At 39.7% G+C, this 16,935-nt stretch overlaps 4 protein-coding genes across 5 annotated transcripts in view; 2 read left to right on the forward strand and 2 right to left on the reverse strand.

Moving 5' to 3' along the window:
• Positions 1-159: 159 nt before the first annotated feature.
• LOC309701203 (FERM, ARHGEF and pleckstrin domain-containing protein 1-like) lies at positions 160-7,203 on the forward strand. The gene is made up of 5 exons (XM_082525288.1): positions 160-224; positions 988-1,095; positions 1,938-2,089; positions 3,112-3,187; positions 6,753-7,203. Exons 1-4 carry the CDS (start codon positions 192-194, stop codon positions 3,185-3,187), a joined length of 369 nt encoding a protein of 122 aa, XP_082381414.1. The 5' UTR covers positions 160-191; the 3' UTR covers positions 6,753-7,203.
• Positions 7,204-9,936: 2,733 nt separating this feature from the next.
• On the reverse strand, positions 9,937-14,667 carry LOC309701201 (gamma-glutamylaminecyclotransferase B-like). Its single transcript, XM_082525286.1, has 2 exons — positions 14,499-14,667; positions 9,937-11,889 (listed from the first exon to the last, which is right to left on the reverse strand). Exon 2 carries the CDS (start codon positions 11,863-11,865, stop codon positions 11,398-11,400), a length of 468 nt encoding a protein of 155 aa, XP_082381412.1. The 5' UTR covers positions 11,866-11,889; positions 14,499-14,667; the 3' UTR covers positions 9,937-11,397.
• arl13b (ADP-ribosylation factor-like 13b) overlaps positions 12,530-16,935 on the forward strand; it is a 40,068-nt gene continuing 35,662 nt past the window's right edge. Inside the window, exons 1-3 of one of the 2 annotated variants that reach the window (XM_082525263.1) lie at positions 12,530-12,606; positions 12,805-12,892; positions 13,585-13,656. In XM_082525263.1, the coding sequence (XP_082381389.1) occupies positions 13,625-13,656 (32 nt within the window). In that variant the 5' untranslated portion in view covers positions 12,530-12,606; positions 12,805-12,892; positions 13,585-13,624. Of the gene's footprint in view, positions 12,607-12,804; positions 12,893-13,584; positions 13,657-16,935 lie in introns of those variants that run through there. The other variant, XM_082525262.1, reaches the window with a different exon arrangement.
• Positions 14,753-16,135, reverse strand: LOC309701386 (gamma-glutamylaminecyclotransferase B-like). Its single transcript, XM_082525507.1, has 2 exons — positions 16,035-16,135; positions 14,753-15,416 (listed from the first exon to the last, which is right to left on the reverse strand). Exon 2 carries the CDS (start codon positions 15,390-15,392, stop codon positions 14,925-14,927), a length of 468 nt encoding a protein of 155 aa, XP_082381633.1. The 5' UTR covers positions 15,393-15,416; positions 16,035-16,135; the 3' UTR covers positions 14,753-14,924.

Consider the following 16,935-nt stretch of genomic DNA (forward strand, 5'->3'; position numbering starts at 1 on the left):
TATTGAATACATCATTAAACATTTAATGAAATGTGTCATTAATTACCTTAGAAATAAGTCATTTAGTATTGGCAACTTCGACATTAATTAGCTCTGCTGTAGCCTGTCAACCTGCAGCCTGCGTCTTCCCTCAGCTGGGCAGCTGATATAGGTTTCAGTCCATGCACACCTGATGGCATGGCAACACCAGCATGTCCATGGTGGACTTTAGCATAGCTGTGGAGGTACCATTGCCGTGTTTGTGTTCGTCTTTCTTCTCCTGCCACATTCCCTGTTTTTCCTTCCCACCTCTGACTTTGGAGTCCAACTGCTTGTTTGTATCCCACTTGTTTACCGCTGTTCTGTCTTCTTCTTCTTGCTCAAAGAACCATTGCCCCGGTGTCCTTTGTGTCTTTTCTTTCTGCTCATATCTGTGTTTTTGTCTTTCTCCATCGGCGTTCATGTGTATCTCTATTTCTGCATCTGTGTGCACTAACATTGGTAGAGGCCATCAGTAGTGCGGCCAGTGAGTTGATGAGGCCCCTCAGCAGACTTCAGGGGCCCGCATCTCTTGCTTTGCTGGTTTGCTGGTACAGAAAACACAGCCTGTCTTTTAGCAACACCAGCTGGATTAGAGAGGTACTGCAACAGCTGCAAACGTGTTTAGCTATACAAATCAGAAATAAATTAATAAATGACTCTTATAATAAATAAGATAAATACATATATCTAAATCAATGTAAGTAGTTTGCAGGATGTTTAGTCTGCTTATGACAAATGAGTAAAACAATTTTTTCCTAAAATTCGCAAATATTTATGCATTTTTTTGCACTACTGATGCTCACGCTAAATTTCAACATGAGTATATTACATTGACAGGACCTGATGGCTTTCTCTTTCCCATAATCTCCTCCGTTTTAACATCCAGTTAGACTAACACTGTGTTGCATCATTGATTGTTTTATCCATTTGCTTTTTGCTCTCTCCTTTCTTCTGTCGCCCTCGCAGAACCAGCTCTCAGGTAACCTGCTAAGGAAGTTTAAGAACAGCAATGGCTGGCAGAAACTCTGGGTGGTTTTCACCAACTTCAGTCTGTTTTTCTACAAGTCACACCAGGTAAGACGAGAAGGAAAACACTGGCAGTTACAGTGCAAATACGCAGGAATGGTTTGACTTGATAATTCAAAGTGGGAAGCTGATAGTGTCTTTAAAATTTATTGAATTCAGTGTTGGGAAGGTTACTTTTAAAATGTATTCCACTACAGATTACAGAATACAGGCCCAAAGTGTATTTTGTAACGTATTCCGTTACGTTACTCAATGAGAGTAACGTATTCTGAATACTTAATATATTATCATACTTTATACAACTACATGAATGTACTATTGCTGTGTGATTTATTACTTTTACTGAAGGTTACTCGCCATACTAAAACAAACTAGATGTTTAAATCTTAATATAAAATGAGTAACAGTAGGGTGGACAATAGGTAAGGCTGCACTTTTTGCAGCGATCTCATATAGAAAACTATTCCGCACGTATATATAATTCTTTAAAATATTTCTTCACGTCATTATGCGGGCCGCATGTAGAGGTGACATGGGCGGCAAGATTGAGACCCAGGCATTAGAAGCCTCATAATGTGTGTTTTGGTGGAAACCAAAAATAGAGAGGTGACAGAAACAGGAAAATACCACCGTGTAATCCATTCATTTCAACAAAGTAACTGTATTCTGAATACTACCTTTTTAAACAGTAACTGTAATGGAATACAGTTACTCATATTTTGTATTTTACATACGTAATGGTGGTACATGTATTCCGTTACTCCCCAACACTGATTGAATTAGATTGAATTTGTGCAGTCGCAGCCACAGAATGTAGTTTCGGTTACTCTGATCAGTTTAATAGTAGAGGTTGTATTAACAGATGTTTCCCTCTTCTGACTCATGTGCAGGATGACTACCCTCTGGCGAGCCTCCCTCTGCTGGGCTACTCTGTCACCGTCCCATCGGAGTCAGAAAACATCCACAAGGACTACGTCTTCAAACTCCACTTCAAGTCTCACGTCTACTACTTCAGATCAGAGAGCGAGTACACCTTTGAGAGGTGGGTGTACAGTAATAGAGGCAAATACAGAAATGCAATTAGTTACAACGTGCTTTAACTTAAACCATCCTTTTATTTTTTTAATCCGACTCTCTGAAGCTACATCCATCTTTTACAACGTTTGATAAATTCCTTAAATCTTTTTAATGTCCAGAACAACTCCACAGCTTGATGCTGACTTTTTAAATTGTCACCATTTTTACAGTAAAATAGAAAATAAAGCAAAATATGCCTTAGGATGTGGCTAAGCTGTGAGTGGCAACTCATATGGGTATGCAGTGGTCTCAGGTGTCATCTAAAGCCTGGAAAATTAAAATGAAAAAAATTTTTTTTAGGAATATTTGGAAATGCATTTCCTATATGTGTTCATACACTGAATATCATGTTCTAAATATAAAGCTCATCTTCTCTTCTTTCTGAAACATTTAGATTTTCTCTCTAGCACAGATGGTAAGAGAGTGACACTCATTTAAAGAGCACTTGTAAATAAAGGCTTAAAATTTAATCTGACACTTGAACAGCTGAAAGGCATTTCTACATGCTATGTGTGGGTCCAATAAACAGGTTTAGAAAAAACAATTACAAACTACAGGAAAGAGACTGCTTATAGTCTGGGCCCTCTTCTGAAATTCAGATAAATTGTTTCATTTTAAATGTAAAAGTCAATTTCTGTCTAGTTCAATTTACCAAGTTGTATTGCATTATATATTTAAATTATTTTAATAGAACGTTTTGTGAGCAAACCCAAGTAAGGAAAGCATTAAGTATTTTAAAAAGTGAATATTAACAGTAACACTATTCAAACAGTCTCCTTAGCCCTGTAACCGACTAGCAACCTTCCCAGGGTGCACCCCACCTCTCGCCCTATGATAGCTGGGATATGCTTCAGCCCCTCCCATGGCCATAAATTAGATAAGGTGGAGTAAACGGATGGACGGAGTATTCCAACAGAACTTCTGCGATGTTTGATATATTTCAATCAATGTTTGAAGCTACTGATATAAATCCTTTTTTCCCACCAGGTGGATGGAGGTGATCCGGAGCGCAACCTGCTCTACTAGCCGATCACTGCCGAGCACCAGGAAAGACCTTTACTGATGATTCCTCCACTTGGTGTAGTGATGGTAAATTTGATTCTTTTTACTGAATCGAGTTTTAATGAGTCACTCACCAAAGTGAATCGAGTTTTTTGAGTCATTTGATTCACTGAGTCAGTTGACCAGAGAGTGCAAAAAATTTACATTTTCACTCAAACTTAATTTGTTTCTCTTTTCATGTAAATCCCACTGCTAAGATGAATGATTAAAAAACAAACAAACAAACAAACAAACAACTATTTTATAGAGCAAAGAAGAGCAAAAACATTTCTAAAATTAAGCAATTTCCTATCAAAATTGCTTAATAAACATTTATTTTGTTTATTTGTATTTTATTAGTATTTTCCTTAAGTGTGTCAAATATATATTTTCTCATCTAAATGTCCACTGAGCTGTGAGCCAGGGGGCGGTAATGCGCCTTAACATTGGTTGCCAACCAATAAGAAGAAGAAGCTTCTTGGTTGACTGAGTGGTGTTCAGTTAACAACCTCCAACTGAACACCACGAAAACTAAAGAACTTATCTTGGACTTCAGGAAGTGCAGAGCAGACCCGGCCCCACTTTACATTCACGGGAACTGTGTGGAGAGGGTACACTCCATGAGGTTTCTGGGCGTGCAGATCTCTGATGACCTCTCCTGGACTGCAAATACCACGGCGGTGGTTAAAAAGGCCCAGCAGCGTCTCCACTTTCTGAGAGTGCTCAGGAGGAACAACCTGGAGGAGAGGCTGCTGGTGACATTTTACAGAGCCACCATAGAGAGCCTCCTAACGTACGGCATAACATCATGGTATGCAGGGTGCTCAGCTGCGGACAGGAAAGTACTGCAGAGGGTCATCAACACAGCCCAGAAGATCACTGGCTGCTCTCTGCCCAGCCTGGAGGTCACTGCAAACTCTCGGTACCTCAGCAGAGCTGGCAATATCATCAAGGACCACTCTCACCCCAGCAACCAACTGTTTGAACTATTACCGTCAGGCCGACGGTACAGGTCACATAAAACCAGGACAAACAGATTCAGGGATAGCTTCTTTCCCGGAGCTATCACCGTAGTAAATAAGCACAAAAACAATTGAACCTATTCCATACCGTCACTGTCATTATATTATGCTGCTATTCATACTGTCATTATGTTAATGCTGCTATCCTGTATATATTGTACATACTATTGTTTGAGTACTTACGATTGTTTTTTTGTACTTTTTATATTTTACATTTATATTTATTATTGACACTTGCACCAAGGGAGTGGCACTCCAATTTCGTTGCACTCTGTACAATGACAATAAAGGCTATTCTATTCTAAGCTGTGAGCCAGGAGGGAGGGGGTGAGTGAGTGAGTGAGTGAGTGATTCGTTCGCTCGCTCTATGATTCAGCACAGGAGGGAGGGGGTGAGTGAGTCCTGAGTGGTTCGTTCGCTCTATGATTCAGCACAGGAGGGAGGGGGTTAGTGAGTCCTGAGTGATTCGTTCGCTCTATGATTCAGCACAGGAGGGAGGGGGTTAGTGAGTCCTGAGTGGTTCGCTCGCTCTATGATTCAGCACAGGAGGGAGGGGGTGAGTGAGTCCTGAGTGGTTCGTTCGCTCTATGATTCAGCACAGGAGGGAGGGGGTTAGTGAGTCCTGAGTGATTCGCTTATGCTTACGATTGAGCACAGGAAGGGAGGGGGTGAGTAGCTCAAATGTGTTGTTAGCATGTTAGCAGAGCAATGCTACTCTGAACCTCGGAGCTATTTTCTTGATGTGATCTACTCAGGATTTTTTCTTCCAGTTCAGGGCAGAAATGCTTTTGTTACAAAACTGGCTGTTGTCCCCCCCCCCCACAATTTTAATTATAAGCTAGATATATTTCTACTAATGAAATTAGTTTGCTAACAGCAACAGGGATGAGTCAGTGAGTCAGTTGGGCTTGTGAATCATGATTCACGAGTCAGTAAAGTGATTCTCGAGTATTGAACGATTCGTTCACGAATCGAACATCACTCACAAATGATCTTCTTATGGCCTCTGACAGTGGACTCATCTCTGTGCTTGTCCTGCTAGACCTTAGTGCAGCGTTCAATACTGTCGACCATAATATCCTATCAGAGTGATTAGAACATGCTGTAGGTATTACAGGTACTGCACTGCAGTGGTTTGTATCATATCTATCTAATAGACTCCAATTTGTACATGTAAATGGAGAGTCCTCTTCACACACAAGGTCAATTATGGAGTTCCACAGGGTTCAGTGCTAGGACCAATTCTATTTACATTATACATGCTTCCCCTAGGCAGCATCATTAGAAGGCACAGCATAAATTTTCACTGCTATGCAGATGACCCGCAACTCTATCTATCCATGAAGCCAGGTAACACATACCAATTAGTTAAACTGCAGGAATGTCTTAAAGAAATAAAGACCTGGATGGCTGCTAACTTTCTGCTTCTTAATTCAGATAAAACTGAGGTTATTGTACTCGGCCGTGAAAATCTTAGAAATATGGTATCTAACCAGATTCTTACTCTGGATGGCATTACCTTGGCCTCCAGTAACACTGTGAGGAACCTTGGAGTCATTTTTGACCAGGACATGTCCTTCAACGCGCATATTAAACAAATATGTAAGACTGCTTTCTTCCATTTGCACAACATCTCTAAAGTTAGAAATATCCTGTCTCTTAGTGACGCTGAAAAACTAGTTCATGCATTTATTACTTCCAGGCTGGACTACTGTAATTCATTATTATCAGGATGTCCAAAAAACTCACTGAAAAGCCTTCAGCTAATCCAAAATGCTGCAGCAAGAGTACTGACAGGGACTAGAAAGAGAGAGCATATTTCTCCTGTTTTGGCTTCCCTTCATTGGCTCCCTGTTAAATCCAGAATTGAATTCAAAATCCTGCTCCTCACATACAAGGTCTTAAATAATCAGGCCCCATCTTATCTTAATGACCTTGTAGTATCATATCACCCTATTAGAGCACTTCGCTCTCGCTCTGCAGGCCTACTAGTTGTATTTAAAAGTAGAATGGGAGGGAGAGCCTTCAGTTTTCAGGCCCCTCTTCTGTGGAACCAGCTTCCAGTTTGGATTCAGGAGACAGACACTATCTCTACTTTTAAGATTAGGCTTAAAACTTTCCTTTTTGCTAAAGCATATAGTTAGGGCTGGACCAGGTGACCCTGAATCCTCCCTTAGTTATGCTGCAATGGGCTGCCGGGGATTCCCATGATGCATTGAGTTTTTCCTTTCCAGTCACCTTTCTCACTCAGTATGTGTTAATAGACCTCTCTGCATTGAATCATATCGGTTATTAATCTCTCTCTCTCTCTTCCACAGCATGTCTTTCATCCTGTTTTCCTTCTTTCACCCCAACCGGTCGTAGCAGATGGCCCCGCCCCTCCCTGAGCCTGGTTCTACTGGAGGTTTCTTCCTGTTAAAAGGGAGTTTTTCCTTCCCACTGTCGCCAAAGTGCTTGCTCATAGGGGGTCATATTTGTTGGGTTTTTCTCTGTACCTATGAAGCGCCTTGAGGTGACTTTTGTTGTGATTTGGCGCTATATAAATAAAATGGAATTGGATTGAATTGATTCCTCCACCTCATACTCTCTTGAGTGAAGATCTCGACTGCACAAACACCAGGAAAGACTCTTCCAGCTGCACAAGCGGACACTAATTATTACCTCTGACTCCTTACACAGACTCCACTCAGAGGTCTTCTCTCTTCACCTTATTATTACACTTTCCACACCATTAGTGTTTGATTAGCAAAAACGGTCTGCAGTCATCCACAATGTAATTCTATGTGTAATTTTTCCATTTGTCCTTGTCAGCCTGGAGCGCCACATTGTGTTATTTTTTTCTTCCACCAAAGCGAGAGAAAAGGCGTACCCGAGCGCGGGCGAAGGATCTGAATCCCTTTGGCCTCACTTTCTCCGAGCACTCCTCTGTTTCACTGATATTTGGCCAGTGCTTTATAATATTTTATATTTCTGAAATGGATGAAAAGTGTCTTAAGATTGGAAATAAACTTTATGTAGAAAGCTGTGTGCATGTGGACTAGAGATGGCACGATACCACCTTTTCATGTCCTATACTGATATCATAAATTTGGATATCTGCTGAAAAACTATATGAATCCGATATAGTGTGTTTTTTAATCAATAAAACTTTTTTAAATATCTTGCTGCTTTTTGTATAAGTTCATACTCAAGTTAAAAAAAAAACACTAAAGCTATTCTGTTATACCTGTATGCAAAAAATGCACTGCACCCAAAATATTTCATAGTTCAGCAAAACTGATCAATCTAATAAACTTAACTTGCTCCATCCTCCCTATTCTGGTATTTTAAAGAGTAAGCAACCTAACTAATAGGATTCTAAAACTCCCAGCAAAAAAAAAAAAAAAAAAATAGGGAACCACCCACCCGCCACCTCATGATGCTTAATTGACGTAATCAACTTTAATTTGATGCAGTGTGAAAAAAAATGCACAGAAATAAATTATTTTTCAAGAATAATTAAATAGATTCAACATCTTTCTTCAACAGAACTGCAGACTGCACAGATGGTATCTTCCCAAAGAAAAAAGTACTATAGCTTACTAGGGTATATTAGACTTAATAGTTACTATATACAGTAATGGACTTCTACACATTTTACATCAGATTAAAACTTTGGGTGTAAGATTCGGATATTTTTTTATTAAAAGCTAGACATTTTAAATGAGAATAAGAAAGAAAAGTATGTCTTTGTGCCCCCTTTTCACTGTTAATGCCCTATCGGCCCCCCTGGCTAAACTTTGCTAGATCCGCCCCTGTACAGTTACCAGCCGTCAGCTACGTAGAAAAGAATCCTGGTGTAGAAAGTAATAATAAATACATTCTAACAAGTGGGCGATAGACAAGTAAGAGAGATGGACTTGCGACAGAAAAGCCGATCAGCTGATCATTGATCAGTTTCATGATTGAAGTAGCAACAGGAGAGGGAGGGAGAGAGAAGAGGCAGTCGCTCCATATATCGGTTGTAAAGGTTAATGCAGGAATGCTTTACAAACAGTGGCGGTCCTAGCCTGTTTGGCGCCCTGGGCGAACACTCCCTCTGTTACTGTTACTATTTTTACCATTTCTTCTTGGAGCAACTGTAACCCACATAGGGATTAATAAAGTATTCTGATTCTGATTGTTTCAGGATGACCTGCCATTATCCAATGACACATCTGCTTACCTGTATCTTTTTCTCGTTTCGCCTCCTCTTCTTTTCTCTTTTTTCTAAACTGAGGACCTGATGGCTTTGAACTTTTCTTATCCATCTTCCACTGGTTTTAATTTTGCACTCCAGTATAAACACCCATCCCACAACCCAAGGATCATCACAACATAACCTAACACACCTCCACCTTAGTTCACAGATTCGCTTTGTCTAGGGTGCATTTCTGAGATTTCGCACAACCCAGGATTCAAATCATGAATACATAATGGGCTTGGATTTACAACATTATAAATGAAATGTGCTCTATTTGGAAGCAGCCCCCCCCCCTCCCCTTTCGACAGGTTGTGTGTGAGACTTTAAATCATCAAACTGTAAATTTTAAATTGTTATTGATCCCTTTACCCCTGGTCCTAAAGTGTATGTTTATTTTCTTACTCTTCTTATATATATTGTTTGTTTACTTGCACTGCTGTAACTGGAGCCTTGTCGTCTCGTCTCTCTATATACTGGACTGTATGTAGCGGAGATGACAATAAAGTTTACTTTGACTTCGGCAGCAAGCAGGCGCACTGAGGGCTCTCGCGCTCACTTTTCTTGTATAGAATTTCGAAAAAACATCGGTGCAAATTATAAGTCTGTATTATAATGTCTGGTGTTTTCGTGTTTGTTGGTTTGTTTTTATTTTGTTTTATTGCGAGTTGGTTATTAGATGCTGCTCCCCGGAGCCCCGCCCTCTCCTCTCTGCGCTGCAAGCAGCTCGCAAACGAAGGACGCCCTTACTCCCAGCAAATGGGCGATAGAAAACCGATCGGTGCTTATGCCATTCCCAATATGCGCTGGCTGACGTCGGGGCAGCATGAGTACGAGCATTTTTTTTTTTTTTGCCGATGCCCGTGATGCCGCCCCGGGCAACCGCCCGTATCTAAAACCGCTACTGTTTACAAACACTCAGAGATGAACTTACACACTTGCTTTACTGGGATAACTTCCTCGGAGATGAAATGCTGGATTGGTAGCGAGGCTACAAATACACACAGCCACTCTATCACGTGAGGCATACTGCTGTCACGTGCTACGGTTATGATCCGAGTTACGCCATGTCGCAAGTTTTGTGAGGTGCTTTTTTGATATTTAATGGATCGGATTACATTTTTTTTTATTTCTCTCCGATTTCCGATCCAGTAATTTACGTCAGTATTGGACCGATACCAATACATAATATTGGATCGGTCCATCTCTAATGTGGACACAATAATTGTGTTTTTAATTGTATGACAATCTATCTGTATGTAATTTGATGACTTAAATGTAATGTAAGTTTGGACACAATAAGAAATCCTGCAATGTTTTTTTTTTTTTAAATTATGTCATTCTTAATTCTTTTTTTTCTTGTTTCGAAAAACACCTGAAACCTTCTTCCAAAGCCAACAGAGATTTTGCTGGTTTATTGCCAATTACCTTCAGTATTCCTCAGGTTTTATGGATTTTACTATTTTAAAATAAAGATGAATAGATTGTGTTCATATGGAACAAAATGAAACTTATACAAAATTTTCTTTTTTTCCTCTTTTTATTGAGTTTATCCCTTAGAGGGGATGAACACAGCACATGGAAGATCATACAAAAAAAATCAGGGTGAATTTTTATTTTTGAGGTAAACAAAGATGTGCAGAATGTAAATATTAAACACATTGTCTGCAGATTAGTATAAAATCAGAGTTCATATCTGTGTAATATAAATGCTCTAAGCCTAGAGTGTCAAACTCAGTGAAAATCTCCTTTCTGTCAGTATAAACACATTTAACTACACATTTAAAGTGCAAATCATTTTTTCTACTGTAGTAAATGAAAAGAATTTTTAAAAAGGAATAGGAAAGGAATCTGAGCTCTTTCTCATTGTGGAAAGCTTTAAAACTTTCCAAAGCCCACATGCCGGGTTGAATCTGGCCCCTGGGCCTCATGTTTGACAACCCTCTTCTAAGCCTTTCTTAACCTAGATGCCATTAAATAAGACTTTCTTTGAGACCACACACTCATCAAAAAACTCTTTGGTGAGGTCATAAATCAAGTAAGCAGCTGAGTCATTTCCTCACAGACTTCTATGCAATCACATTTTTAAGAAGCACAGGCTGGCCATACAAAAGAATGCAGGTTGAAGGCACTTACATATTAGCTTCACCTGGAAGTTAACGGTAGTAAACTGTAAAAAGTCAGTGTTAATAAGCTTATCTGACAGTACATCTTCATTTTTCTGAGAAAGGTTTGGAGTATATTCTTCTAGGTGCACAGCATCAGGCTGGAGTGATTTTCTCAGGGACATGGAGGCTTGTCAGTTTCTAAAACTATGCTTTTATCCTGTAAGAGGAAGCTAGCTGCTGACAAATGGGTGCACGTGGTTCAGAGAACGTTGCCCATACAGTTTATATTTAGTATACATGTGCAATTACTGAACTGCAGATCAGCTTTTCTATTAATATTTTCACATTAGTGAGAAACTAGATGGCCAGTATCTGTGTTTACAGTGCAGCCATTCACAACATGTGAAAGGATGTGCATATACGGCTACTGTATGTTCTGTATCTTTGCATTATTAAAAGTGCATGTGTTTAGCATTTAAACCGGTAGTGTCATAGCAGACATCCAACCAAAATATTTAGCGTTAGAGATACAATTCATGTTACAGCAATACGCCAAAATAAAAGCCTTCCAGTTTGATCATAATGCTTCCCAGATGATTATAAATCATAAAAAGAAAACCAAATTTGTAAACAACATTACTAATATGCAACTTTCAGTGGCACAGTGTGCCCTTTTCCTTCTCTACACTATCCTTACTTTGATTGTAAGCCTGCCTATCTGCTATTAAAATTAATTTCTCTTGAGATTTCTTTCAATTTGACACACGACAGGAAACAGCACCCATGTCCAGGTGTTGTTTTCCTGAGAGCTCCTTCACCCATTCTGCTAACACCACATAGAGGTCCATTTGTCAGTTGTGTCAGCACGGTGAGATCAGTCCCTTTATAGCTTTTCTTCCGTATTATATTTGAGCCCATGATCTCCCTCTGAGTCGTAGTTCTCGTAGCACGGCAGCGAGTGCCAGTCTGGCTCGTACGTTGTGGCGGTGTACACAAACACGTCCATGATGCTCCCCGGTGACACCTTCTCCTCTCCTTCCATCTTCCCCACCCACTCCTTCACCTCCAGCTGGACCACCGTCTGCTGGTACAACGTTGGGACGCTTTCAAAGTCATCCAGGAATTTCAGCATCTGGTCATCCACTTTGTAGATCTCCCCGTGCACTCGGTGACCCTGGCCAGGGATGTTGAGCAGGAAAGGGATGTTGTCCTTGGTGGTGATCACTAACGGGTATTTCTGGGAGGTGAACGCCGAACCCAGGTACTCGGCCTTTCCATTGTTGCTGTCGAACATGCGGTAGTTGTTGGGCTGCCCCTTCTTCAGAGTGCCGTAAACGAAGATCCGAGTCATGAGGACAGAGGACCAAAGACGCACCTGCGGTGTAAAGAAGGAAGAAACATCTGTGTGAGCAAATTCCCAGCAGGTATTACTGGCAAAAATATTTATACAGTTTTAACTATTATTCTGTATTATATCAGTCACTTGTGCAGAGGTGTATATTTGATCTAATTTCAAATGATCAGACCTTCAAAATAAAAGAAAATCAAACTCAAATCTAGGTAACACTGTTTGGGAGTTTGTACTCCTTACACACATTAATTAGGAACACAATCAGCAGATTAACATTACATGCACAGATTACACATGACTATATCAATACACTTCCTACAACAGCAACTGTCAGACTAGATCTGCACACATTCCTGTCATGCTGTGACTGTGAGCTGGGAGAGGTCATTCAGTGAAAAACACTGTTTACATGTTATGCTTATGGGCAGGGGCGGAGCGTGGGGGTGGCTTACTGGGCTTAAGCCCGGGTCTTTTTGTCAGAAGCCCGGGGTCTTTTGGAGTGTAATTTTTTCATAGTTAGATGCCTGGCTGACAACTGTATAAAACAAAAAGTACACACAATATTCAAAGCACATAGTGCACACTGTGGGAATTTACGACTGTGTGTGAATACCCCCTGATATTGGTATGATCCGCTCAGGCACTAAGCGACTGAGCGAGGGGGCGAGGCAGCTGCTGCCTGTGAGTGCGCTGTTGGAGAAACGGAGCCAGCCATACTAAGGAGAGCTTAAGTTTGACCAGGTACCAAAGCAAATCATTCGTACCGTACAAATAATGTAAATATGACGGTGTATCACGAAAGATTGATATCAAACTGATCACTTGACCAATATTACGTTACTTGCTCTTCAAGTGAATCAACAAATGGCGAAATGAAAAGCAGAACAAATGCTATTTTTTTAGAGAGTCTTAGCTTACGTGTTTATTTCATATTTTCAGTTCTTACCCTCCCCGACTAAATCGGTTTCAGTTATGTACTGAAATATAAGAATGGACATTAGAGGGTTCTTTCAAAGAAAAAACTCAGGTAAATGTTATTTTATATATTATGCTTTGTATGTTGTTCAGTATATTTCTATGCAAAACAAGAGGGATTTCAGTACACAGCAGGATATTCACATTTGTAACCAGATATTTACATACACTTTAGGGAGAAAACATAAAACATTTTTACTGTACAACATCAATTTAGAGTAAACTTTTGTTTTAGATAAATATTGAAATATATTTTGAATTAGTTAAATGTCAGAATAAAGAGAGACAGAGCTGTCTATTTATTAGCACTTTCATCAAATTTAGGAGTACATGTACACTAAGTTTATTGTTAATTAATAAGAAAACTCCAGACGATTCCATTCTGAGCTGAAGAAGCTTCTGATAGGTTAGTAGAGTCCATGTGAGTAAACTGGTGGCACAGCTGTGGATGCATATAAGGCAAAACACAGAGCCTGTTTCTGTGACATGGGAAAATCAAGAGATATCAACCAAAACACCAGGAAAAGAATTGTGGAGCTCCATAAGTGTGGCTCAGTTTTGAATACAATTTGGATGTCATTTGCAATTAAGAAATACAGATAGTTTCTCTCTTTACTCTTAAAGTTAACACATATAAATTAAACATTTAGTCTAATTTGAGGTTTTACCTTAAATAAGTGTTTGTGTTTTTATCTGTAGAGCATGTAAATATCTGGTTTCAACTGTATATTTGATGATTGTCAGCACAAAGAGGGAGAGAGAGGAGCAGAGAGGGAGATGGAGAATGAGGACAGAACAGAGGTGGAACAAGAGCAGGTGAGACATACATGTTAGTCAAATGGTTGTTTACCAAAAGTATCACCGTATCATAGGTACTCATGTATCTTGTACCTAGTGTTTCTTTTTAGGCTTACAATTTTTCAAATTCTACATTTATTAAGTTATGCAGGCTTGTTTGCACAACAAGGCTCAATAATTATATAAACTTTTCTCAATCTAAATATTGTACTTTGGTAGAATTAAAAAAATAAGTGTACTGCAGGTCTATGATGATTTTTAGTGCTACTATCATCTAGTTCTGATTCTGGTTCGGTCTTGGTTAAGTCCTCAGTAGTCCTGATTTTGAACTGTTGTAGTCCTGTTTTAATTCTGGATCAGTTCTGAGTCTGGTTGAATTGGGGTTTAGTCCTCATGTCTTGATAAAGCCCCGACTTTGTTCTGCCTTGCTGCTTAATTAAAAAACTAGTTTAAGGTGTCCTGCATATGTGATATATATTTTTCCCTACATGAAGTCATTCTTTTTTGAACAAAACTCAAAACAGAGCCAATTAATCTTTCAGTCATTTCTACCCCCCCCAAAAAAAGAAAAAAAAATCCCACATGCCCCTTTAGGGCTAAGCCCCGGGTATTTCAAATGTCTGGCTCCGCCTCTGCTTATGGGTAAGTTAAACATCGGTTACAATTACCAAGCAACCACGTCATCACTGTGTAATGATAAAGCATAAGTTAGGCTACCTTAGAGTTCCTCACACCCCCCTCGAGCTGTCAAAAAAAATACCGATACCGGAAATGCAGTTTTAAAACACACGCTGTGAAGTGACACACGTTTTTCCTGCTTATCTCTGTCATAAAACCACCATGAAGAAACACAAGCCCACCTTGAATAAGCAGCAAGTAGCTCTTCTACTATAAAAATCTCCGTGCCACCGTGACAGTTTGAGGAAGAACTCTGGATTAGGTGCGCTCCTTCTCCTTCTCCTTCTTGTTTAATGGCGGTTGGCAAACAACTTAAAGGAGCGTTACCGCCTCTTACTGTTCCGGAGTATGTGTCAGACAGCGAGCTTACATTGCGCACGCGTGGAAACAATCCAAATAAAAGCGGAACAACAACAGAGGGCGCTAAAGTGCCAAAGGAAAAAATATTTTATTTATTTTTTAATTGTTAATTAAACAAATGTAACAAGTACAACAAATACAGCCTCTAGGCTGTATTTAAAGACAAATAATGAAAATAAAATAGACATAAGTAATTAAAGAAATCAACATTTATGAATGCCTTTTTCTTAGATCTGAGATCAGTCCCTTTATAGCTTTTCTTCCGTATTATATTTGAGCCCGTGATCTCCCTCTGAGTCGTAGTTCTCGTAGCACGGCAGCGAGTGCCAGTCTGGCTCGTACGTTGTGGCGGTGTACACAAACACGTCCATGATGCTCCCCGGTGACACCTTCTCCTCTCCTTCCATCTTCCCCACCCACTCCTTCACCTCCAGCTGGACCACCGTCCGCTGGTACCACGTTGGGACGCTTTTAAAAGTGTCCAGGAATTTCAGCATCTGGTCATCCACTTTGTAGATCTCCCCGTGCACTCGGTGACCCTGGCCAGGGATGTTGAGCAGGAAAGGGATGTTGTCCTTGGTGGTGATCACTAACGGGTATTTCTGGGAGGTGAACGCCGAACCCAGGTACTCGGCCTTTCCATTGTTGCTGTCGAACATGCGGTAGTTGTTGGGCTGCCCCTTCTTCAGAGTGCCGTAAACGAAGACCCGAGTCATGAGGACAGAGGACCAAAGACGCACCTGCGGTGTAAAGAAGGAAGAAACATCTGTGTGAGCAAATTCCCAGCAGGTATTACTGGCAAAAATATTTATACAGTTTTAACTATTATTCTGTATTATATCAGTCACTTGTGCAGAGGTGTATATTTGATCTAATTTCAAATGATCAGACCTTCAAAATAAAAGAAAATCAAACTCAAATCTAGGTAACACTGTTTGGGAGTTTGTACTCCTTACACACATTAATTAGGAACACAATCAGCAGATTAACATTACATGCACAGATTACACATGACTATATCAATACACTTCCTACAACAGCAACTGTCAGACTAGATCTGCACACATTCCTGTCATGCTGTGACTGTGAGCTGGGAGAGGTCATTCAGTGAAAAACGCTGTTTACATGTTATGCTTATGGGTAAGTTAAACATCAGTTACAATTACCAAGCAACCACGTCATCACTGTGTAATGATAAAGCATAAGTTAGGCTACCTTAGAGTTCCTCACACCCCCCTCGAGCTGTCAAAAAAAATACCGATACCGGAAATGCAGTTTTAAAACACACGCTGTGAAGTGACACACGTTTTTCCTGCTTATCTCTGTCATAAAACCACCATGAAGAAGCACAAGTTCACCTTGAATAAGCAGCAAGTAGCTCTTCTACTATAAAAATCTCCGTGCCACCGTGACAGTTTGAGGTAGAACTCTGGATTAGGCGCGCTCCTTCTTCTTCTTCTTCTGCTTCTTCTTCTTCTTCCTCTTTTTTCTGTTTAACGGCGGTTGGCAACCGCCTCTTACTTTTTTTTTTATTTTTTTTTTTATTTTTTTTATTGAAACAAATTTCCATATACAAAACAAGTCAAGGAAACAGACCAGAATTGTAACAATTTACATTATAAAGATGGTGAAGCAAGTCATCATAACTTTACAGGGAGAAAATAAAAGTTTCTAGAGTAAAGAAATAAGGAACATAGACCTTTTGACACAGGCAAGAAAATTAGAAGAGCAAGTATTTTTTGATTTTACAGTATAGTACAGCAGTTTTTTTGTTCACATTTGAAATAAGCTTAAGTGACTTAAAGTATTGACAAAAGTAATTCAAGAAGACGGTAAACATAGGAGAGGCATTCTTCCACTTACATAAATGAATGAAAAACTTACATAGCACTATTACAAAATTGACAACATCTGAGATTTCAGAATCCAGATTGTCCATAAAGTAAAGAATATCCTTAGATGTGAAGGCAGGTACATTGGAAATTCTGAGTGAAACCCAACAGTGTATTTCAAACCAGAAAGCATTAACATACTGACAAGTGAAAAATAGATGCTCTAGTGTTTCTGGATCGGAAGAACAGAAAGCACAAGAGTCGGCCTCAAAATTAAACCTTTTATGCAGGAATTCTCCAACTGGATAAATGCCTGATATGATTCTGAAGTGTGTTTCTTTCATTTTAGGCGCAAGTGGGTATTTTAAGTAAAAAGAAAATGACTTGTCTTTCAATATGCTATCAAGGTCATGTCTGACATTGACAT

The sequence above is a fragment of the Aulonocara stuartgranti genome (assembly GCF_965226115.1).
Source record: "Aulonocara stuartgranti genome assembly, chromosome: 23".
In the NCBI taxonomy this organism is placed as follows: domain Eukaryota; kingdom Metazoa; phylum Chordata; class Actinopteri; order Cichliformes; family Cichlidae; genus Aulonocara; species Aulonocara stuartgranti.

What these genes read in the sequence shown, in the direction of transcription:
- LOC309701203 (XM_082525288.1), top strand. Translation starts at nt 192, where the DNA reads ATGTCCATGGTGGACTTTAGCATAGCTGTGGAG. An exon ending in TTTTCTACAAGTCACACCAG is followed by an intron (nt 1,096 to 1,937) that starts GTAAGACGAGAA and finishes ACTCATGTGCAG; the next exon opens with GATGACTACCCTCTGGCGAG. An exon ending in AGCGAGTACACCTTTGAGAG is followed by an intron (nt 2,090 to 3,111) that starts GTGGGTGTACAG and finishes TTTTCCCACCAG; the next exon opens with GTGGATGGAGGTGATCCGGA.
- LOC309701201 (XM_082525286.1), bottom strand. Translation starts at nt 11,865, where the DNA reads ATGACTCGGATCTTCGTTTACGGCACTCTGAAGAAGGGGCAGCCCAAC.
- LOC309701386 (XM_082525507.1), bottom strand. Translation starts at nt 15,392, where the DNA reads ATGACTCGGGTCTTCGTTTACGGCACTCTGAAGAAGGGGCAGCCCAAC.